Here is a 25,178-nt window from a genome sequence, read left to right as displayed (position 1 = left end):
TCCGGGACCCCGGTTCGGTAGCAAAAAAGGCTTTACCGCTCAGCCACCGTGCCTCCTGTTCTTTCATTAATCATAGTATATTTATATCAAATCTTTGTATTTCCATTAAAAAATGAAGTCCATTTTTATCAACACGTGAAGCTTGGTCAAAAGTAGGTCCTTTGTCCGCCAATATCAACTCTCGTCACGTTCGTCATTCACCTCTTGCATTCTCATCTGAAACATTCAAAAGGGGGAGAGGGTGGAGGTAGGGTTTCAAATAACTAGCCCTACATTTGTCATTATCTGCACAGTGGTCCTCCAGTGGTCCTCCAATAGTCAAAATTTTTGTGTACAATTCTGACCAATGATTTCGTGGACCATCTGAGCTTGATGTATACTGACGTTTTAAAGGGTTATACCTATTGGTATGTAAAGGTTGTTTTTATTTTACAGATATGACTCATTTATCATGGTCCCACTTCGCCGCACAAGATGAGAACCATTGTCCTCATTACAGGATAAGTTTGGTGTTAGATAAAATGAATATTTGGTATCTTGACCTATATTTAACACAATTTTGATGACCTTCAATATTTCAAGAACACTGAGCTAATGGAGTGTATCGGTAATGTTAAACTCATATTATTTACTCATCTGTTGATTTAAAATACCAAACAATCAAAAGTACTTATTATCATTGTACCCTTAACATTTTGAATCTGTGTTTTTACGATTCCTCCTATAAGCTTGCAAATTCTTAAAGGGTTCAAAGTTCAAACAGTTAAAAAAATTGGATGGAAAGTTGAGACCACTTCAGAAATGGATTTAAAAATTTGTCAGTTTCTTTATACCCTTAGGAAAAAAATTACTACCTATTTGGCCACACACTGAAAAATCTGGTTTGATTCTAATAATTTTTTAAACATATTTATATTACATACTAGCTTTGGCATACGTTTTTTTAAAAATACTCTTTAGCGAACTCAACTTTCTTTGTATCTGTTATATGTTGTAATAAAAAAATGGACAAGCACAAATCATCTTATGTAGAAAATATTAGTCGAACTATTAGTAAAGGAACTTAGTTGTGCAATGTAGAAATATTTATCAAAATTAATTTTATGATTGCTAACTATGTATATGTTTGTTAGTACAATTAATGATTTTAAAAAAAATTGTAATTTGTTTATGGTGTGCAAAACACAGACGTGTAGATAAACTTCATATTTTAGAAAGAATTTTTTTTCCAAAATCTCTCCATATTAAAGTTCTTTTTTCTATCTTTCCCACATTTCTCCGGGTCCCCACCATTTAAAAACAACAACAAACATTCAGCCCTATTTACTTTACTGTATTTTATTACTTAACCCTTAAAATGCTGAGCTGTTTTACAATGAGTGCATTAAACAATGGAGGCTAAACTACCTCAGACGCCTTAAGGGTTAAAAGGATTTTTTAATTGTAAAAACAAATTGTCAAAGCTATCATAATGATAAAAATGATTAATATAAGTATGAAAGTCTCCTTTACATCAATCTTTAGGTATGAAAATAAGGAAAGAATTGAGATGAAACTTTATTTCTAAATGAAAAAAAATATATTTTAAATGTTTCCTATTCATTTGGCTACTTTGTCTACGTTCCATAATGTATGACGAAGTATCAATAGATAGTGCGATAGAGACATATCTCTGTTAGTACAAGCAGGTGAGAAAATATAACACAAAGCTTGTCGATATGGTCTTCACACTGTGATGGTAACTAGTAAGACATTTACCTTGCTGGGCTAAGTCAGTGCTGTATACTTTTTAATTCTCAATAAATAGCAAAAGGCTAGTTAATCTCACATATTGACGTGTTTCTGTTTATGATATAATACGTATTGGAGTTATCATTATTTTTTTTTTCAGTTATTTTCAAAAAAATTGTGTACCTTTTTTATTTTGGTCATCACTTCAAGAACTTTAAAGCTTTTACATCTTATGCATTGCCTGATTGTGAAGAACATGTCACTATTCTTTCATCATCTTCCGTGTAACAAATGGAAACGATACATATTTAAAAATCTTATATCAACTCTGTCAGTATGTCTGTCTGTCTTTTTCTGTCTAAAAAAATGTGTACACATTAGTTCTCAAACACTCAATGTCAAATCAACTTGAAATTTCGCACAATTGTTTCTAGCATTAACAAGACAAGAATCAATAAGTACAATTATCCAATTAACTATTTCTAATTAATTATTTTGTTTGGTATCGAACAAGGGAAAGAAATCTTGACAGATGTGGTGGAATAAGTTAAATTAGTCCCCTTGAGTTCGAATTCAAGTATTACAACTTCTTTATGCTATTAAAAAGCGATGTACCCAGATACCCCCCCCCCTTTTCCCAATCTTTCTTAATTGGTCTAAACAAGTGGTACGATCATACCTCATTAAGCAAGCTAAACGCATGAAATTTGCGTTAAACAACAAAAAAATTGGTAAAAATATTTCTAGTGACACAGATTTACTATTGTTAGTCTAGATCAGTGGTTCCCAGAATTTTTGTCTTGTTTTTTCTTCAAAGTATTTTTATAAAAGGATTTTCTTGGTTTACTATTGTTACAAATGACAGTGATAGGTAGAGGTCAACGTATGACCCCGGCGAGATAATACAGCAGCGGGTGTTCTCTGGAATGTACATGTATCAACAAAGACAGGATGTGACGTGTCCTTACGTGTTATTCCAGAAGGTACTAGCAATGTCCAGTCACAGACAGAGGTCACAACTTGTGACCCCGGCAAGATGACACTGCAGCCGATGTTTTCTGGAATCTACATGTATAAACAAAGACAGGATGTGACGTTTCCTCACGTGTTATTCCAGAGAATACTAGCCGTGTTTGTGCAACTTTAGACAAGCGATTAGGGACTCTATATAAGCCAGAGAGTTAATGGGAAAGTCAGTCGTAAGTGAGTCGTGACAGTCGATACAGACAATGTAAGACGTGTGCGGCTCTAGTGGAAGTGAAATGTGTACGACTCGATGCAAGTTAACTAGGGTAGAGTTAACTGAACTGACCTCACATGCACCTTTATGGCCCATAACATCTCTAAAAAGATTGACGCTGCCTGTCAGGAGGGCAGTACTGCTGCAGACCTGCCACATCACCAGATAATTTCTCAGTGAACACTGTTAAAGGGAGACTACAATGAATTTTGTTTCTCTCTAACGTCCCTCGAGCCTGGCAGTGCCAGAAAATGAATACTGGTTCGTTTGGAACATAATAATACTTTCTTCTATATAACTTTTTTTTAGACAAACACATCATATGCTCAAGGTATTAGGCATTTGTTTGATGGATGTGAATGATAAAGAAATGTTAGACCTTATTAATTGTAAGCAACTTGCGACATGAAATAATTTTAATGTTATTGTTAATTTTATATGCAATATACTTCTCTTCTTAACATCTATCTGGTACTTCGCAGACATAGCCTAAATCATTCCTATTAGAGTTACACAAACACGCCATAAGCTTCCAATCATTTCGTGGGTAAGAACACTGGCAATTACCACTTTGGTAATTAGCTGGTTCTCCTGGCGCCCAGTCAAACAACGGCCTGGCTGCTGGACTGTGCTCATTTACCCATGAGCCGTTCTGCTTTGTTGCCCCTGACCAGAAGTAATATGAGATATTCATTTTGATCAAGTACTCTCTAAAGAAATCCATCTCTCCCTGAGTGTCTAGTTCTGCAAGGTATCCGTCGATTAACTTGCAAGAATTCTGAGCTTCTGCATAAAAAAAACGTGATATGTTTTGAGTCATGTAGTAGCTGTGGCCATTGAAGAATACAGGTGAGTAGAAGTTTGACTGGTTTTTTAATTTATTAATGTATTCATCTTTCCTGCTCATGCAGCTCTGCATGGCATTGAAAGAATTTTGCAATAGACTTAGATTTGCGTTAGCCTCAGTAAGGTTTGACTGTAAATTATTAATTTGATGGAACAGATCATTTATATTAGTTGGCATCAATTTTAGTTTGGCGTACTTTGTTACTGGTTTACCTATTTGGTCAAAACCTTGGACTTCACATAAGTACAGCCCAGTCAGATTTGAATCAGGGTATTTAAACCGGATGTGCAACAAGGATTCTCCTTGATTATCTATTAAACCGGAAATGACCTCAACATCATGCGAGATGTTGTGGGCGTGACCTTCCAGCGCGTTGACCGAGGCCACGTAGCTGTATAACGGCTGGTCAGTTGTGCTCGAGTGTGCGATGACCAGAGAAAATATTGACGTCATAGCTGGAACTTGGTCCCGTGTGAAACTGCATGTAACGTCGACGTCAGAAGTTAGCCCGTTGATAATAAAAGGCGGACTGAATGAGATTGTTACGTTCTCGTCAAGTGTCAGCAGACTATCAGTGAACAAAAGATCTTCATCTGAAAAATAAATTCAAAATATTCACATCGATATATAAGTAATCATATATCAGCACAGCTACTTTAAAGGATAATTCAGATGGATACTCACTCCCACGCACTCGTACCGTAAAGAAGTAGTGTCCCTTTTATACTCGCCGAGGTAATCAGTGCAGTACAGTTTACGTATAAACATTAGATAAAGAAATAATTTGACATGCTCAAATTAGATCATTGATTGAAACGAAGTCGTTTGGTAGACGCTTTGGCCTGAGGTCACAATGGTCACTCCTCCATCCGTTGTCCTGCAGAAGGCTCGGGCAAGGGTTCTCTCTCTCTCTCTCTCCCTCTCTCTCTCTATCAATCTATCTATCTACCTATCAATCTATCTATCTGTCTGTTTGTCTGTCTGTCTGTCTATCTATCTATCTATCTATCTATCTATCTATCTATCTATCTATCTATCTATCTATCTATCTGTCTGTCTGTCTGTCTGTCTGTCTGTCTGTCTGTCTGTCTGTCTATCTATCTATCTATCTATCTATCTATCTATCTATCTATCTATCTATCTATCTATCTGTGTCTGTCCGTCTGTTTGTCTGTCTATCTATCTATCTATCTATCTATCTATCTATCTATCTATCTATCTATCTATCTATCTATCTATCTATCTATCTATTTATCTATCTGTTTCTCTCTATCTATCTATCTATCTATCTATCTATCTATCTATCTATCTATCTATCTATCTATCTATCTATCTATCTGTCTGTCTGTCTGTCTGTCTATCTATCTATCTATCTATCTATCTATCTATCTATCTATCTATCTATCTATCTATCTATCTATCTGTGTCTGTCCGTCTGTTTGTCTGTATATCTATCTATCTATCTATCTATCTATCTGTCTGTTTCTCTCTCTCTCTCTCTCTCTATCTATCTATCTATCTATCTATCTATCTATCTATCTATCTATCTATCTATCAGTCTGTCTGTCTGTCGATCTATCTATCTATCTATCTATCTATCTATCTATCTATCTATCTATCTATCTGTGTCTGTCCGTCTATTTTTCTATCTATCTATCTATCTATCTGTCTATCTATCTATCTATCTATCTATCTATCTATCTATCTATCTATCTATCTATCTATCTATCTATCTATCTATCTGTGTCTGTCCGTCTGTTTGTCTATCTATCTATCTATCTATCTATCTATCTATCTATCTATCTATCTATCTATCTATCTATCTATCTATCTATCTATCTGTGTCTGTCCGTCTGTTTGTCTGTCTATCTTTCTATCTATCTATCTATCTATCTATCTATCTATCTATCTATCTATCTATCTATCTATCTATCTATCTATCTATCTATCTATCTATCAATCTATCTATCTGTGTCTGTCCATCTGTTTGTCTGTCTTTCTGTCTATCTATCTATCTATCTATCTATCTATCTATCTATCTATCTATCTATCTATCTATCTATCTATCTATCTATCTATCTATCTATCTATCTATCTATCTATCTATCTGTGTCTGTCCGTCTGTTTGTCTATCTATCTATCTATCTATCTATCTATCTATCTATCTATCTATCTATCTATCTATCTAGCTATCTATCTATCTATCTATCTATCTATTTACCTATACGAATAAAACAATGAAATGAATGAAGAAAAACATATTCTCGGTGAACAGATTAAAAGGAAATGAAACGTTGCAGATAAGTTGTCCCCCTTTCTAATCTGAACTTTTTTTTACCATTGATGTTGTCAGAAAGTCTCCATTGAAGTGGACTGTTTAAAGACAAGTGTGACTCACAGTAGATCACTTTCTCAGAGACTGTCGCAACTTGGAAGATACGTGAAAAGGTATGGAGAGAGAGAGAGAGAGAGAGAGAGAGAGGGAGGGGCTAGTTCATTGCCGTAGTTGGGCCATTTTAATAATAGGAACCGAGTCTTAATACTATCACTTGAAGCTAAAGTGATTAAAGACAGGGAACCCTAAGAAGAACAAGAAATTTACTGAAGAGTCTGTGAAGACATAGTCTGTTCCCCCTCCCCCCCCCCCCCAAAAAAAAAAAAAAAAAAAACCTGTTACAAGAGAGTTACCCATAAGAAACAGGTGTATGCAATGTAATTGTTTGTCTACAAGTTCACATCTTAATAAAAGTTATTTGAAAACTTACTGGTTCTTGCTGAAGGTATTCCGGCACACAGTAGAATGGCCGAAAAAAGCTTAAAGGCAAAGCTCATTTTTTTAAAGGAGATTGACTACACAAAAACTATAATAAATTTCTCAATAACAATCAAATTAATTCCAAGTATATGTACAAATGAAAACAAATGTTAACCTTCTGGTATCAACAAAATAAGTGTCCCAAAGTTCACGTCTAAATTTGGGTAAGCCAAGATTGATAACTCTAAAACTTTTATATCAAGTGCTTACGCAACTCAGGATTATGTCACCTAATCATTTGATTTTGTGTTGCTTTCAATCCAAAGATAATTTTCCGCAGATATAAAGTGTACAACAACCTGAGCACAAACAACATATAAACAAAATAATTACAACTGACACAAATACAACCAGCGATTGATAAATAACTATGAAACCTCTCCATCTTATGACACGAGGCTAGCTAATTTAAATATTCGACGAATGATTGTCATTACTCTTTTAACCTGATTTTGGAGACTCTTATTTAATGTGTACATTTCTTCTTATTATTCTTCTTCTTCGTTCTCATTTTTATGTTGGAGCGTTCAGATGACTAGACAAATACACCAGATGAACGGTTTCCAAATCATGGAGCTCTCCATATAGTTTACTTTCTATTGTGTACATGATGAGAAATCGCATTTGTCGTAACTTTGAGCTGAACGATCATAGATAATGAAACTTCTCTTTAGAATGCAAAAGATTTCCTCGATAGAGTGGAATGAACAAATCTTTCGACACTGTTGATATAATGAAGCATCTTGTGCGCTTTGTGCTTCCAAAGAACCGTGACAAATTCTTTTTGTTTTGTTTGTTCAGCATCACCTTCCCTGGTCTTTTAGTCTTTTGAACAGTTGGGGTAGGAAACATGATGACCGTCTCTCTTAAATCCTCTCTGTCTTTTGCCTGTATTGTGTCTCTTCCACAAACAGGCTCTTCCACAGACAGGCTTTTCCACAGACAGGCTTTTCCTCAGACAGGCTCTTCTACAGACAGGCTCTTCCACAAACAGGCTCTTCCACAGAATTTCCACAGACAGGCTTTTCCTCAGACAGGCTCTTCTACAGACAGGCTCTTCCACAAACAGGCTCCTCCACAGACAGGCTCTTCCACAAATAGGCTCTCCACAGACAGGCCCTTCCATTCCTTGGGAAGCGTGGTCGAAAGGCTAAGTACGCTTGAACTTGGTTTAACTTGGTTACCTAGAAGGGGGCTCGAGGTTCGACACGCGGCTCGGGCAGAGTTGTGTTTACTGAGCGCCTAAAGGCAGCACGGAAAACCAACTCCTAGATACCCCCCCCCCCCACTGGTCCACAAATGAGATTGGACCAAAATCGCTCTGAGCATGCTATAAGCATGAAAGTAGCGCTATATAAAAGCTATAATAATAATAATAATAATAATAATTCTCCTCCCACGATAGTGTTCACTGCAGAAAAGTCTTTGCGAGCCCCCGAGGATCTCATTTTACTGCGTCTTTCTATTTACAATGGCCAGAAAAATCGTCACTGTGATTCTGTTACGGATATCAGCGTTTGTATGTGAAGCTTACTGATTGTATAATAGTCAGAGGCATGAAGTCAGTATTTACATAAAGCCGCTATTAGTATGGTGTGGTCTTGTCTGTCCGTCCATCCGCGGTCAGTGTGTCACCAGATCTCAAAAAAAAAGTTTTGAAAACCGATTTCTCGATATTTTGCAGCTAGTAAAGTTCAGGTGAAAGTTTTGTAAAAGCGAACTTTCTTTTTAAACAATTTTTTTTTCTCGTAAAAATACTCTTTAAAAAAAAACTTCAAGGGAGGTAAGACTTGAAATAGGTCACTGACTTTCATTAATGGATTAGCGCAATTATAATACTTTTAAAAATGTGCACCTAAGAACATAATAGAAAAATATTAATGATTCATTATAATTTTTTTTCATCTATTAATTACCTTAATTAGTAAAAAATAATTTGAATATTTAATATTTTTGAAGATGTTTATTCGAACATTCGCTTTAATTGTAATTTTATAAAAGGGATTACTTTTCATGACGCAGTCTGATAACAAAATACTTTATATCTATATCAGATCTAAATTTAACTTAACAATGGACCACATTCACCAATCGTAAACAAACTACATAGAGTCACGTGATTCTCTATCTCTTGTATACAAATTACGATCTAATTTTAATCAACAATGGTTTATCACGAGACAGTTTTTTTGTTTTCGTTGTTTTATCAATATTATCACGTGACAGTTCGTTTTGGTGAATAAGGTCCATAGTAAAACACTTTTTAAATTATTAAATATGATAAATGGACTTTCAATAATTTAAAGATTAGTAGTGCTAGAGACGCGATATGCTAATTAATTGTATATGTTATCAGTCATATGTTGATATAGATTTAGATAGATCTAGACATAGAGTATGTCAGAAGGTTGCAATGATTATGAATGAAACTCTATATCTACACATAGCTATTGAGCAAAGTCTAGATTTATATGGTGGTACCAACACACTGTGGTTCAAAATCCTTTGTGGACCTGTTAGGCTCTCAGCAAATACAGCTCTCCTATCAAGAAGGGTCGAGTTCATGTCCTGATTCCAGAAGAGTTTTCAAGCGGCCCTCCTTGCTACGATAAGCCGTTTTTAGTTTGTGTTGTCTGTCTGTCGGTCTTCTACTTTTAGATGGAACTAAAGTAAAAAACATATTGAAATGCAAATTTCTCCTTTAGAAAAGAAAATTTCAATGTAATATTAATCAGAAATCTCATTATCGAAAAAAAAAAATGTTAAGTTTGTTTTCATTTAAAAACAAACGCCAAAATCAATCTTTTAAATCGCTCTTCTTACTTACATTAAATTAATTTATTTTTCTTTTGGCAGAAAGTCTGAATGTGTCGGTATTGATAGGTTGTCGAGTTTTGTTTTTTTCGAGTGAAAAACAACACCAAATTATTCTTTGAAATTTCATTACTCAAAAGTTTAAACACTCAAAACTAGACAATGGCTTAAATTTTCCTTTGAGCATAGGTGGATTTCGAAGGGGAGAGAGTGCCTCTAAGTTTGTGTGATAACACAAACTCTCTTTGTTACCTTGTTTTTGTATTGACATCGCCTCTTTGATTTCAAGCATATACATTATAATGTAATTTAATAATAATACCAAAATTATGTAGTATATTTTATAAAATGAAAGTAATTTAAAGATCAAAGTTTATTAAGAATGATGGATATTTAATCGATGCCCATATTTTCATCTGCCGTATTTCCAGTTACCATTTTCCTTTTGTCCCTTTGTCCAAAAGACACCATGCAATGCGAGACTCACTTCGCTTCCTTTATTTTAATGTTTACACGAAGCTGCTTCTATTGTTGAAAATCGACCAGTCACCTCATTAGTGGGGTTTCTAGTCTGAATACTTACATAATGAACAACTGAGGCTCAGAAAACAGCTAGGTGCAAGGACAGGTCCCTAACCGAGACCTCTCACTTCGCCATGATTATGCCTGCGTTTTTTTAATGTTAATAGGAAACCAAGGCCTGAGCTCGCAAAGACCTTCCTTCATGGGACAGTACCAGGAAGAAGCAGAAGAGGGAGACAGAAGAAGCGATGAGAAGACAACATCAAAGAAAAGACGGGCCTGTCAGTGAATAAAATTCTAACCAAGACAATGGACAGGATGGAATGGGGAAAGATGGTTGACAGATCTTGTGTGGTGCCCCAACGGTTCAACAGAAGGTGAAGATCATCAAGGTACCACAATCCTTACCTAGAGGGAGGCACGCTTATTAGATTATAGAAAATTAAAGTGAATTGCAGTTTGATTTAAAATATATTCCTTTAGTGTAACCGTATTGCGTGCATATCAGAAACTATGAGCTACAAAATATCCGAAACATCAATGATCTATACAAAACAGACATTTGAAACCTAATTGTCAAGACATGAACAATTCTGAACATATTTGATTGCCTTTATAATAAGGTCAGCATGTATATATCTGAATTGTTTCAAATGTAGACAATTAGGTTGAAAAAATGTAATGTTCGATAGTCTATGTATAATTATAAAAAAAGTATACATTTCTGATTAAATATAGAATAGTTTTTTTTTTTTTTTTTAAATGTACATATTTAGTATCTGTAAACGAGACCGAAAACAATTTAGTAACTATAAGAAGTAAAAAGGGAATCTCCGATGGTTTTGACAATTTGCGATATAATATGTGTTTAGATCTACAGATAATGAATAAAATATTATATTGTTTTTCTTTGCAATAATAACTTAGTAATTGATATTTTTTCTGACGTAATTTTCCTGCGCATCCAAAACGGTCAGACTTTCACCAGGTTTCTATGTGACGTCACACATGCCTATTAATTTAATCTGTTGACTTATTGTATAACGGGAGACCATACAGCAAAGTTTACATTCTCGTAAAAGAAATATATCTTTGTCTATGCAGTTAGATCTAGATCTTGTAAGCAAAGAAAAAAATGCGTGTTAAAGGAGATTTACATGCCTGACTAACCATGTCAGTGTGTATCTTCTCGCCTGACCACTCAACACACAACAAACACTATTACTTGGTTGTCTTGTCATGACAGACTACACGTAGTCTAGACTAGCCTTACACTGACCAGTTTGTTCGAATCAGTCAGACTCACGGTCTATTTACTTCTTGGGACAGGGAGGGGCTTGGATGAAAATATACTTTGTTTCTCAAGTTGGTTGTCCTAATGCTTTTAAATCTATCTATCTATATATAACTGTACCATAGTTCTGGACTACGCCGTCATTAAGCCTAACAGCCTAACAGCTACTACAAAAATGCGATACGATTGGTCAAATCTAGTTTCCTTTTCAGTCTTGTTGAGGGAAGTGACGTATGCCTAACCTAAAAACAAAATCTCTAAGAAACCCGTTTTTTTTTTGGAGATGTCAAGATTTTACTGAGTAATTTATTAAATATAAATGTTTCTAAGAATTTAAATAAAAAATGGTAAAATGTTTACTATTACAACTTTTTATTTAGAATTTAAATATGTCAATAACTCAAATTTGAAAAACCATCGGAGTTTCCCTTTAATGCCTCTAGGTGTAACCGGTATGCAATATAAAGTGTTCATAGTTATGTTTTTTTTTTAAAGGTTTGTGACAATATTTGCGCACATTTCAATATGATGGAAGCATATGACTTTTACTTTGTGACTTTTAAACTTATTTAAACACAAAATGGGCATTTGTTCAGTTTATTTTTTTAAATCTCCAGTAAAGGTTGAACAATTTTTTTTCCGCTCTAGTAAATAAATGTTTGTTACAAATAATAAAAGTTAGGTTTGATGAATTTGTTATTTTTAATGAAGAAGAAAGCATTTGCATATTGTTTAAAAAAAACACATAAATATCGAATTCTAAAACCAAAAGCAGCAGTGGGCTTATTGTTAGCGCGCTACAGAATCGGGTGTTCAAAATCTCCTTCTGTTTATTTTAGTTTTAAACTTAATACGAACAAACAGATGGTCTGGACAAAACTAGAGAGATTGTAGGTTTATTTAGGGCTGCTAGAATTTACTTGCAAATATGTTTAAAGATGGTGTTGTAATATGGGTATGTTCCATTGCAGTATTCCAACAACAAAAAAATGGATTCAAAATAAGAAGTACCATTTATTTCAAAGAAGCGAGACACGGGTTACAGCTAGTTTATATTTGGATAACAGTTTGGTTCTGGGACTTCGCAAATGTAACCTGTATCTGAGAGAGAACGAAACGCAGAACATTGACACGAAAGTAGCTTCCAAGGATTCTTACGACCGGCACACTGACAGCCATGAAGTTCATCGTTCAATGGCTGTCCCTGTAACCATGTAAACAACGGTCTAACAGAGGAGTTATGTTCATTGTACCAAACACCATGCTGGTTTTTTTTAGCTCCTGTCCACACGTAGGTAGCATTAGTTTGGGCTAAGAAGCGTTCAAAGAAAGCCATCTCGTCTGGAGTGTCCAGTTCTATTAGATAGCCCTCTATCGAATTACACACAGTTTGGTCCACGTTATAGTCAAAGAGTGGGATCATATCAGCTAATAAATAACGATGTCCTTGGAAAAGAGCAGAATTTGTAAAGTTATATTCAATAGTGTGGGATGATTTGTGTAATAATTTATCAAATAAAGTTAGATGTCCGTCCCGGCACATCTGCAAAGCATTCACAGTACTTAGTAAAACATCGATTTGATTAAAAATCTCTTGTGCATCTTTTGATAACATTTGAAGCTTGGTGTATTTTGTTATGGGCCTTCCGATTCGGTCAAATCCTTGGACCTCGCATACATACACTCCTGTCAGTTTTGAGTCAGGATATTTAAACCGGATGTGCAATGAGGATTCTCCACGGTTGTCAATGGAACCGGAAATTACCTCAACGTCGTGAGAAATGTTGTGCGCATGACCTTCAAACACATTCACGGAAGCCACAAAGCTGTACACTGGTTGGTCAGTTGCGTTTGAGTAAGCGATGACCAGCGACAGTACGGTGGACATGGCGGGAACTTGATCGCGTTTGAAAAGACATCGGACATCAACGTTTGAGGCCAGCCCGTTTATGATATAAGGTGGATTTACTGCAAGTGTTATGTTGTCGTCTAGAAATAAGACATTTTCATAGAACGTGAGATCCTCAGCTAAAACAAGAAAATCGAAATATTTATAGTACATAGAAATAGAAATTAGAAACAAAAAATTAACCCTTTCCACTCGCGAATTTTTAAGGATGGGGGGGGGGAGCGATTTTTTTCCGGACTCTAACCCTAACGCCAAGTAAACCCTAGCCCTATGAATAAACACATATATCTATCTCTCTATCTATCTATCTATCTATCTATCTATCTATCTATCTATCTATCTATCTATCTATCTATCTATCTATCTATCTATCTATCTGTCTATCTCTCTCTCTGTCTCTCTCTCTCTCTCTCTATGTATTATATATCTATATATATATATCTAACAGAGAAGCGTCTTCTTGCGTTCTTTTCTGCCAGAAACGCATTCTCCTGACGTCCACAACTCATTATTCAACCTTTTTAAAAAGGCAGGTTAAAAAAATACGAGGGGACAGTGGTCGATAATAAAGTGTGAATGACAATCGAGATACAAGCAGTGTATATCTCTATATATAATTCTCTTCTTCCCTCAACAGTTTGGACGGGAAGAAGAAGTAATGGAAAGATCACTCTCTTATTTCTGCGGATAGTCACCCCACGAAAAATAAAAGAAAGGGCGGGGGGGGGGGGGGGGAAATTGGGTATTCACACGTCGCTAGGAATGGCTGCGCGCTGGACTGTCAAACCCTGCCCGCTCCCATCCCCCTTCGTCTTGCGGAAGGTTTGGACTAAAAGTAAACTATCTTCAACTCTGAAGGAACATCCGAAACATGTAAAACATTTTACAAACAAACATTTTACAAACACTAAATAGCAGCGCCGGACTTAACCATTGTGACCAAGAAGTCATGGAAAGAGAACAAGTAATCTACTATGTATATTCACACATCACTAAATAGCAGGGCTGGACTTAAAAATTGTGGGGCCCTATGCAAAACAGATTTCGCGGGGGCCAAGTTTGGGTAGGATAATAAGTGAAATTTAAGAGTTTGTAATAGAAAATAAATTCGTCTATGCATTTTATTTATTCTTTACTACGTACAGAATTACTTTACTAGCCTTGCGTGTAGCAAAGTCATACAGTATATCATAATAATTCTGTTTCCTACCTAGATCACGCTCAATAGCAAGAATTACCAAATGTTTCAATCTATCTTTGAGAATTGTTGACCTCAAGTAATTCTTCATTAGTTTGAGGCGCGAGAAGCTTCTTTAATTATTGAATTAATTATTAAAATAATTATTTTAAAAATCTATCGCCCCTGCCACCTAGTGCAACCCTCTTTCATTTTATATTTACTGTTAGAATAGGGCCGACTCTGGGGCGGTATAAAAATCCCAAAATTAAAATTCCTAGGGTTGACCGAGACTCGAACCCGAAACCTCTCGATTCAGAAGCGAAGCGCCTTACCACTCAGCCGACTTAAGAAAATGGAAACTAAAATTCAAATAAAAGTGTAGGCCCTACTTTTCGTTTTTTTAAAAATTAAGAATCAATTTTCAAGTTGTTGTTTTTTTCTAAATATTTTCTTATTCATTGTATGGTTATTATTTTTAGCGGCCCCCGAAAGGGGAAAAGACGCTATTAGTTTTGTGCGAAATGTCTGTCCGTCTGTCCGTCTGCCCGAATGTCCCGTTTAGATCTCGTAAACTAGAAAAGATATTGAAAATCCGACATCACAATATTTTAGACCATTCAAAGTTCTGATGCAACGGCTAGTTTTTTTTTCTGAAAGCGAAAAATCTAATTTTTAAAATCATTTGAAAAAAAGCTAATTAGTATGCATTACAAATTAGACCTAATTTAAAAAGAATAGTAATCTTGTAAACTTCATTTTTGTAAACGTTTTTTTATTGCGGATTTTTTTTGAGGATTCGAATAAGAGATTGATTAAGTAGCTAACACTTGAGGATTTATTTCTGTGGATTACTTGTGTTTCTGTGTTTTTTTTTTGTGATTCTGCGGATTTTTGTGTGTTACTGTTTAGAGTGGACGGCGCGAGGGTTGTGTAGTAAAGTACTGTGTAGTTTGTAGTGTAGTTATCGTCTCTTTTCTGTCTCTGTACTTGTGATAAACCCTTGTAAAAATGTCAGTTAAGACATTTTTTATTGAAAAAAAGGACCTGGATGGTGGACTTGTCCACGCCCCAGGTACCTTGCTTCTAAAGCTGTCAGGCCAAGGGGCTGTTAAGGCCACTATGGCGAGCCTAATAGAGTGCCTGAAACTAACACCGGACGAAGTGAGTTCTCTCTATCGCTTCGAGAACCCCTTTGTCTGGTTCCTGGCCCCAACATCCGCCCGAGTGAGAACCCGTATACTAGGGAAATCATTCGGGAATGATAAGGACTTCAAGGTAGATGTCTGTACCTTAGAAGACGAAAAAATCAGGGTTACCCTTCACTGGGTAGCACCAACCATAAACAAATCAAAGATAGGAGAAATCTTTGGAGCCTTTGCAGAAGAAGGCTCCAAGATAGAGCCAATCAAGCTAGGCAACTCAGATAAGTGGGCGGCTTGGATCAAACTCCGCAAACAGACTGAACTCCCCCATTATATTCAGTTACGATATGAGGACGATCCGAGGACCTACAAGGTCCTCGTGACCATCCCGGGACGTAGACAACAGTGCTGGCATTGCGGACAGGACCAGCACTGGTCAAACCAGTGTCCAAATAGGGCGAACCCCAGACGGGACCAAAACCCCACAGAAGGTGCAAAGGAGGTAGGAGGGAAAATCTCCTATGCCATGGCCCTTAAAGGGGAGGGAGAGAAAAAGCAATCCGAGATTGATCAACAGCTAAAAAAAGATGGCTTCACAATGGTTGAAAGCAGCAAAGGAGGGGGAAAAAAACAAATAGAAGCTATGGGAGCTACTCCAAGTGGTCTCCCCCCACCTAACAGCCCTGAAAACAAATCTAAGCAAAGTAAAAAAATTAAAACATCCGGAGGGGCAAGTTCAGCACCCACCACCCCAACCAAAATAACAAGAAAGAGGGCCCTCTCTCTCTCTTCCTCATCAGAGGATCTAAACGAGGATCCCCGGGTAGAGGAGGAGAAAAGAGAGGAAGAACAGTTCAAGCTCGAGCTGAACTTTCCAGACTCCCCGTCAGTGCTAGTCATAGATGAGGGCGAGGACCCTAACACACATTCAAACACATAAACAACAAAGCAACTCTTAAAGATAAAACGCACACACACACAATAGAATAACAAACACGCAAACCAATCTCACACACTCATGGCAGACATCAAAATTTTGACACTCAACATCAGAGGGCTTAACAATAAACACACCTACATAGCACACCTCACAAGGAAATACAAGCCAGATTTTATCTTTCTGCAAGAGACCAACACACAGTTAGAGTACAAGGCCAAAAAAGCAGTCTCTCTTATGGGCCTCCGGGAGGGTTATTTTAGTTTAGGTAGAAAGCCACGAGGGACAGCCATTTTACAAACATCCAATAGGTTTTCAACCACACACTCATATCAAGACAATAGCGGGAGGATAGTAATAATTAGGACAAGCTCACAAAAACACACATACACGTTAGTCAACATTTATGCACCCGCTCAAAAAAAAGAGAAACACGAGTTTTTTGGAATGCTAAGTGACATTCTACACACTCAGTACGCAGGAGAAAATTTGATAGTAGGGGGTGATTTAAATTACATTGATTCCCAATTAGACAAGCAGAACACAAACACAGAGGGTCCTACTCCTCATGTAACAATTAAAACGCATGACTATTTGGGGGAAGTCATCAAGGCTTTCCGGTTAGTAGATGCCTATAGAGAAGTAGAGGTCACGGGCCGGGTCACCACGTTCAGGGACAAGGCACACCAAATAGAAACACGGATAGATAGAGTGTATGTGCCAAGGGCGTGCGAAACAAAAAGTGTAACACATCTCGTAGAGACGTTACAATATACAGACCACAAAGGAGTCTTAGTGGAACTGCTGAACCCAAAACTAAAACAGAAAAAACAAAAAACACCGATCTGGAAACTTAACAACGACCTCCTAAATGACCCGCTCTATTTAAAAACAATCGCAAACCTCCTCAAAAATATAATACATGACTCAAACACACCCCATTTCAAAGTCACACAAATATGGACGCTAATTAAAAGCTCCGTTAAGCAGCAAAGCCAAATACTGGCCACACTAGTTAACTCAAAAAGGAAAAAAGAAGAGGAAAGACTTAAAAATTTACTAACACACGAAGAAGACGAAGCAGCCAAAACACATATACTAACACAACTAGAAGAACTATTTAACTATCAATACAAAGGAGCGGAATTGAGGTGCAAAAGTAAAAAAATAACCGAAGGGCCTAACAAACTTTTTTTATCAGCAGAACAAAACATTCAAATTGACAGAACTATTGACAACATTGTTGATAGTAAAGGAGAAACTATACAAGACCTGGACAAAATAACAGACACATTTACTAAACACTTTACTAATTTGTATGACAAGGAACAGACGGACGACAACGCACAAAAAGTATTTTTACAGAACTGCAAAGAAATACCAATTACAGAACAGATAGAGACAGACGCTCCCTTTACGCTAGACGAACTGAGGGCTGCTTTAGATACAACACAAAACAACAAATCCCCTGGCCCAGACGGTCTGACGTTTGAATTTTACAAAGCCTTTTTTCCCCAAATAGGACCCCTACTATTAAATCTATACAGCGACATGTTAGTGACAGAACAGTTACCTAGAGATTTCAACTTAGCATACATCACACTTCTACCAAAAAAACAAGAAAACAACACCTCACCTAGCGACTTTCGACCGATCTCACTTCTAAACACCGACTACAAACTCCTGACGAAAATGATTTTTTTAAGACTAAAACCCCTCATACCACACTTAATAGGACAGGACCAATACTGTAGCAACCCAGACAAAAACATCGACGAACTTAACCATTTTTTAAGAGACATTATATATTACTGTAAAGACAAAGACTTGAAAGCAGCCCTCTTTTCTATTGACCAGGAAAAAGCCTTTGACAGAATAGACCATGATTACCTTTTCAAAATACTAGACAAGACGAAGACAGATGGAAGAATGAAGAAATACATAAAGCTAGTTTACACTGATGCCACAAGCAAACTCATAATAAACCAAACCCTTAGTGGCATTATCCCTATTAGAAGATCTGTTAGACAAGGGTGTCCCCTTTCTCCCTTTTTATACACCCTTTGCCTAGAACCCCTTTTAGAAACCATCAGGCTAGATAGTGGAATCACGGGGATAAAAATCCCAGGCCCCACGCCCGTAGTTAAAGTTAAAGCATACGCTGATGACACCACCCTTTTTCCCTCCTCAGAAAAAGACATAGCCGCAATCATAGATAAGTTTATTCAATTTGGGAGGGCAAGTGGGTCAAAAATCAACATAAATAAATCTTGTATTATGGGATTGGGCAGGTGGGAAATCCCCTTAAACATCCCCTTTAACCTTAAAATAGAGAAGGCAATTAAAATATGCGGCATCACGTGGACAAGCAACCCAACATATTACCACACACAGCAGTGGGAAAATATTTTAAACAAAACCAAAAACACACTTAAAAGATTTCATTATACAGCAACTACTATATTTGGTAGAGCAATACTAGTAAACAACCTGGTCATCCCGAAGATAGTTTATTTAGCAAACATCACAGAACCTCCACCAACTTTTATACCAAGCATAAACACAATCATTAGGAATTTTATATTTAAAAGCACTATCAGGAACATTAAACACACAACACTTATACAAAACAAAGAGGATGGGGGGATAAACTTACAGGACATCAGAACCAAAATACAAGCACTTAGATTAAAATACATAGGACAAGTAGCCAAGAACCCAAACAATTTTCCATTAACAATATACTACTACGGCTTAAGGTTAAATAAAATAATTTCAATAAAAAATGACACCCCACATCACTTTGGTACAAACACACATCCATTTTACAGATCCATATCAAGAATACTCCCTGGCAATGAACATCTAAGACACAGTAAATTAAAAGACACATACACAACACTTAAGAAACAGTTACAAGAAAGATTATTCAATAGGATCAAATGGAGTAGAGAGTTAGGTGTAATAGATTTCAGAGACACTTTTATAAACCTACACAGCAAACACATTACACCCAAAGCCAGAGAAATAACATACAGACTAATCTTCGGGATGACCCCTGTAGGAAGTAAGAAAAGAAATGTACACACATGTGTTTTCTGTCACACAGATAATGGTAACAATGAAAGCCATATGTTTTTAAAATGTAAAATATTTGATAATGTTAGATGCACTATGAAAGTCCTACTAGAGGCAAACTGTAACACCAATGTTAATCTTAACCTAGCTATTGTTTTAAATAAATTGCCTAAAATCAAAAGTAAGATGATTCATAAATTTAATCTAATAATAGTGAGTGAATACAGAAGTCTTGGTGTGGCACAGTAGAATTAAAGTTGTTAATAACAATGTATCTTTAAATCCTTATAATCTAGAGTTAATATTTAGAAAAATAATTGAACATAGAATTGATAACTATACTGGTTAGATAGAAATTGTAATTATTGTATAATTTATTGTCCTTGATTAAATTGTCAGACCTCAGAGATAAAAATCTAAATACTGTAATCATTCTGTAAAGTTACTCTATTGGTATTATGTCAGTTAGTTTAAGTGGTTATGCGAGTGTGTGAGAGTGTGTATGTACCTGGGTTAAAGAGAGTTTGGGCTGAGAGATGTGGGATAGGAATCAAATTGAACTTTATTTATCTATGGAAAACTACTCAAGAACTGTTTTGTAAAGGGAAGTCAACACTTTAGAAGAATTATTTCTCCCTCGCGGTTACGTCCTCTTTGATCACATGATCGGAGAGCATGTCACAAGTCAACATCAAGTGTGTCTGTACTACACTCACAGAACACGGCAAGCCCATGGAAACGTAACAAGAACACTATGACAATGTCTATATCTTAGCGGCAGCCTCATGCTAGACATACCGGGAAACAAAGGAACAAGAAAACAAGGCGCAACTGAATGGAGCATGCGAAGAGACTAGAAACAAAAATAACCAAAACCAATAATCCTAAAGAATATAGACAAGGGCAGACAATTGAAAGTCAAGAATCTTTTATGAATAATGTAATAGTTTAAGACAAATTAACTATTTTTTATTTATTTATCAATTTTTTTTTTTTTTTTTTTTTTTTTTTTAAACCCCTCGTAATGAGAGAAAAAAGAATCCTTAATCGACACCCCTATCCTGAAAAAATTTACACATGACTCTAACAGAACCCTGAACAATTGTGATACAGCAGTACCTTTGCTTGGTTAACTATCCCAGAATGACTCTAACAGACCCAAGGGCCACCTTGATGATGCTAGAGTAGCCCTCTTACATCTCAAGGAGCCCTTTAAAAATTGTCGTGAGAGGGATTAACCTGTTCCCTGATCAGTCTTTTTTAAATACATAAGGCATACAGGGCAGCTGTATAAAACCTATATTAGCTTGCCTTGCCTAATTACTTGCTACTACCTGGGAACATAGCATTGCTACAAAGTCAATTTCCGGAAAGATTGTTAATGTTGCTGTGCATCTTTGTTAATGAACTCATTTATGTAGAAGATTGTTACTGTTAAAACAAAAATACTGAGGCTACTTATCAAGGAAGTCCTTTTTCTCTGTATTACCTTATAGAAAAGATGTTGTTTTGTTGTGTAAAATTAAATATTATTATATGTCTAAAATACTATTTGACGAGACAGAATGGAGGCTTAGGATGAAATCAGTCACTTTTTCCTCTTCCTACTACCACCAAGTTCAATACATTATGTCCCCTGTAGCCCTAAAGTGACAATGACAATGCCAAGTGCTTAAAAGGAAACATAAACTAATTGGATACAATTACAGAGTTCTTTTTGTTTCGTTTAATCTTTTTTGAAAATGTCTACAAGATAAGATAACTTAAATTCAGTTTGACTACAATTGACAACCTTAGCGTTGTCAAACTAGTGGATATTAAATGAATTGTAATTTGTTGACCACTCATGTTTTATTTTTAATTTTTTGAAAATGACTACAAATTAGTAGATATTAAATGAATTGTAATTTGTTGACCACTCATGTTTTATTTTTAATTTTTTGAAAATGACTACAAATTAGTAGATATTAAATGAATTGTAATTTCTTGACCACTCATGTTTTATTTTTAATTTTTTGAAAATGACTACAAATTAGTAGATATTAAATGAATTGTAATTTCTTGACCACTCATGTTTTATTTTTATTCTACAAATTAGTAGATATTAAATGAATTGTAATTTCTTGACCACTCATGTTTTATTTTTATTTTTTTGAAAATGACTACAAATTAGTAGATATTAAATGAATTGTAATTTGTTGACCACTCATGTTTTATTTTTTATTTTTTTTTTAAATGACTACAAATTAGTAGATATTAAATGAATTGTAATTTGTTGACCACTCATGTTTTATTTTTAATTTTTTGAAAATGACTACAAATTAGTAGATATTAAATGAATTGTAATTTCTTGACCACTCATGTTTTATTTTTATTCTACAAATTAGTAGATATTAAATGAATTGTAATTTCTTGACCACTCATGTTTTATTTTTATTCTACAAATTAGTAGATATTAAATGAATTGTAATTTCTTGACCACTCATGTTTTATTTTTATTTTTTTGAAAATGACTTCAAATTAGTAGATATTAATGAATTGTAATTTGTTGACCACTCATGGTTTATTTTTAATTTTTTTGAAAATGACTACAAATTAGTAGATATTAAATGAATTGTAATTTCTTGAAAAAAAAAAAAAAAAAAAAAAAAAAAAAAAAAAAAAAAGAGATTGAGCCTTTTTAAAACAATTAGATCAATTATAAGACATCAGTTAGGCCAGGGGAGGCGCGGTGGCTGAGCGGTAAAGCGCTTGGCTTCCGAACCGGGGGTTCCGGGTTCGAATCCTTTTCAACTTTGGAATCTTTGGGCGCCTCTTAGTCCACTCAGCTCTAATGGGTACCTGACATTAGTTGGGAAAGAGTAATGGCGGTTGGTCGTTGTGCTATCTCGTTAACCGTAGGACACAAAACCAGATGAACTTTACATCATCTGCCCTATAGACCACAAGGTCTGAAAGGGGAACTAGTTAGGCCAGGTTCACATCTAACTTTACATTCACTTTCACCTATCCTTTGATCTGCGGGACCGTTGGGGCACTACACAAGATCTGTTAATCTTCTTTCTCCATTCTTATCTCTCACTTGTCTTTGATATAATTTCATTTGGATGTTCTTTCTGAAAATATTGAAGCCTGCCTGGGTGGACCACTTCGGGGGCCGATTTTGAGTTTGTGTTTCCACACAAACTCTCTTTTGTAACCTTGTTTTATTTTTATTTATTATATTGACTTATTACAAAGCTTGTATCAGCTCACTCTACCTGTCCGTTTGTCTGGTACAAAAGTTTGTACACGTCTTCCCCCCCCCCCCCCTATTTCGGATCAACTTGAAATTTTACACAATTATTTCTTGTACATGAGAAAACAAGAATCAATTTAAAAATAATTAGTTAATAAACTTTTAGTAATTAACTATTTTGTTAGAGATGAAAAATGGAAAAAAAAAACTGTACTTGACTAATGTGTTGTTATAGATTGAGTTAGTCCCTTTGAGGAGGCTTGAGCCCTGAGTGAACAAGTTGTTGTTTTTTTTATATGTAATTAATAACGACCACGGTAACATTCATTGATACCTCCCTCCCAATTCTTCCATCCTTCCCCCCTTTTTAATGTTATTCTCCCAACTGGCCCTGATAAGTGATAGGATCATAGCGCATTGAAAAGTCTTAAAGCATGAGATTTCGCTAAACAAACACAATTAGTAAACATATTTCTAATCTCACAGATTTATTGCTGTTGGTTTAGATCTATTACAATTCTAATTATATGACTAAAGCAAACTATTTGCTACAACTACACTTGAAAAAACTTTGTTTATTTAAAAGTATTTTTATGTTTTTGTTGTTTAAGAGATGTGATTGGAATTAAAACTAGGAACATTTCCACAAAAGAGATTGGACCTCCTTCCAAAACTTATCCGCTAAATGGATTGGACCTCCTTCCAAAACATGTCCGCTAAAGAGATTCGAACTCGGACTCCTTCCAAAACATCTCCGCTAAAGAGATTCGAACTCCTTCTAAAACATCTCCGCTAAAGAGATTCGAACTCCTTCCAAAACATCTCCGCTAAAGAGATTCGAACTCCTTCCAAATCATCTCCGTTAAAGAGATTAGACCAGGTAGCATTGAGAATGCTACAAACCTTTAAAGACACAAGCGATAATAGTAAACAAACAAATTTTTCTAATGTTATATTTCTTCGCCTGCTAAGTTTTTGTTGTTGTTTTTTTGTCCGGCAAAAACTCTGCCGTCACTACAACACTCTTATACTTTAGGTGGTCATTCTTTTCAGTTTTCGATGACGACCTATATTCCTTCAATAGCTGCTATAACGTGAAAGAGATTTTAATACCCTCCATATTTAAATTCTTTTTGTTATTTCATATAAAATGTAATTAATAATGAGCTATATCAAAAAGATAATTATGGAACTACTCCCCATTCATCAATCAACTACAATGCGCTTTAAAATGTTTTCAAAGTTGGTCACTTACCAGCTGACGTCAACGTTATGCCGGCAATGATTAAAATCACCACCCAGGACTGCATTGTACATATAATAGAAATTTAAACTTGGACTAAGTCTACACTAGAAACATCCGAATTGAACAGTATGCAGTGGAGTCACTTAGTTCTTATATTATCTTCCGAGACATGAGGAGCCATATATATCTAAATCTAGAAACAATGGATGCATTCTTTTCTTTGATATTTAGTTTGAGATAACTGTTTAGAGTTTTGGTCATTTGGCAATATCTTCTATTGTTTTAGATTAGCTTGATGGGTAACATAACATTATCAGGTCAACAGATTTCAGTTGTGTGTGTGTTTGTAAGTGTGTGTAAAAAGATTATTTATATTTCATTCTTTTTATAGATCACCTTTTGCAGATAACATAATCAAGTGTTTTGTAGTTGTTGTTTTTTTTTTTACCGTTGCCAGTAAAATGAGAAGAAATAAAAACAACTCTATAAATATTCTATACAGTATCAGTTATTCTAGCGTGGAGCGTCTGTCTTTAACCTATAAGGACTGTCTCAAACTAACAACGTACGTTCATAACAGTTTCGTAGTTACACTTATAAGACTAGTTACTAACAAAACACAAGTCTCTATCTTGCATCACTAGTCTTTTATAGCCTGACAAAGTACACCTTGTTCCTCGTTAGGAACGATAATAATGATACTAATAATACTTATAATGCTAATAATACTAATAATACTAATAATACTAATAATACTTATAATGCTAATAATACTAATAATACTAATAATACTAATAATACTTATAATGCTAATAATACTAATAATACTAATAATACTAATAATACTAATAATGCTAATAATATTAATAATACTAATAATATTATTATTTTATCTTTTATATAGCGCTACTTTCATGCTTATAGCACGCTCAGAGCGCTTTTGGTCCAATCTCATTTGTGGACTAATAATACTAATAATAATACTAATAATACCACCAAACACAAGAGGTCGGTCTACTCCCTGACTCGCACCCCACACAATTGAGAGGTGCTGTTGGTGGTAGAACAAGAGGAGCCAAAAGGATCAAATGGACGAGAGAAATGAATATAGACATTATCAAATCGTTCTTCCGTGTTAACATTTGTGATGATAAACCTCTACCAGGTTATAGGCAAAAACTCTCC

At 35.4% G+C, this 25,178-nt stretch overlaps 1 protein-coding gene across 3 annotated transcripts; it reads right to left on the bottom strand.

Moving 5' to 3' along the window:
• Positions 1–1,318: 1,318 nt before the first annotated feature.
• Positions 1,319–24,275, bottom strand: LOC106079403 (uncharacterized). Of its 3 annotated transcripts, none has more exons than XM_056017044.1 (2): positions 24,003–24,258; positions 1,319–4,411 (listed from the first exon to the last, which is right to left on the bottom strand). In XM_056017044.1, the coding sequence occupies exons 1-2, from the start codon at positions 24,055–24,057 to the stop codon at positions 3,429–3,431; spliced, it is 1,038 nt and encodes a 345-aa protein (XP_055873019.1). In that variant the 5' UTR covers positions 24,058–24,258; the 3' UTR covers positions 1,319–3,428. The 3 variants fall into 3 exon arrangements, with proteins under 3 accessions (XP_055873019.1, XP_055873018.1, XP_013096021.2); XM_056017043.1 differs by lacking the exon at positions 24,003–24,258 and adding an exon at positions 6,584–6,785; XM_013240567.2 differs by lacking the exon at positions 1,319–4,411 and adding an exon at positions 11,947–13,291 and having other exon boundaries at positions 24,003–24,275.
• Between the last annotated feature and the right edge of the window lie 903 nt (positions 24,276–25,178).

The sequence above is a fragment of the Biomphalaria glabrata genome, chromosome 18, assembly GCF_947242115.1.
Source record: "Biomphalaria glabrata chromosome 18, xgBioGlab47.1, whole genome shotgun sequence".
NCBI lineage: Eukaryota > Metazoa > Mollusca > Gastropoda > Planorbidae > Biomphalaria > Biomphalaria glabrata.
Note: the sequence above shows the minus strand (reverse complement) of the source record. Positions and strands in the feature narration are given on the sequence as shown.

Coding starts and splice junctions, on each gene's coding strand:
- LOC106079403 (XM_056017043.1), bottom strand. CDS start 6,650: ATGAGCTTTGCCTTTAAGCTTTTTTCGGCCATTCTACTGTGTGCCGGA. Junction 4,412..6,583: donor AATACCTTCAGCAAGAACCA/GTAAGTTTTCAA, acceptor TTTATTTTTCAG/ATGAAGATCTTTTGTTCACT.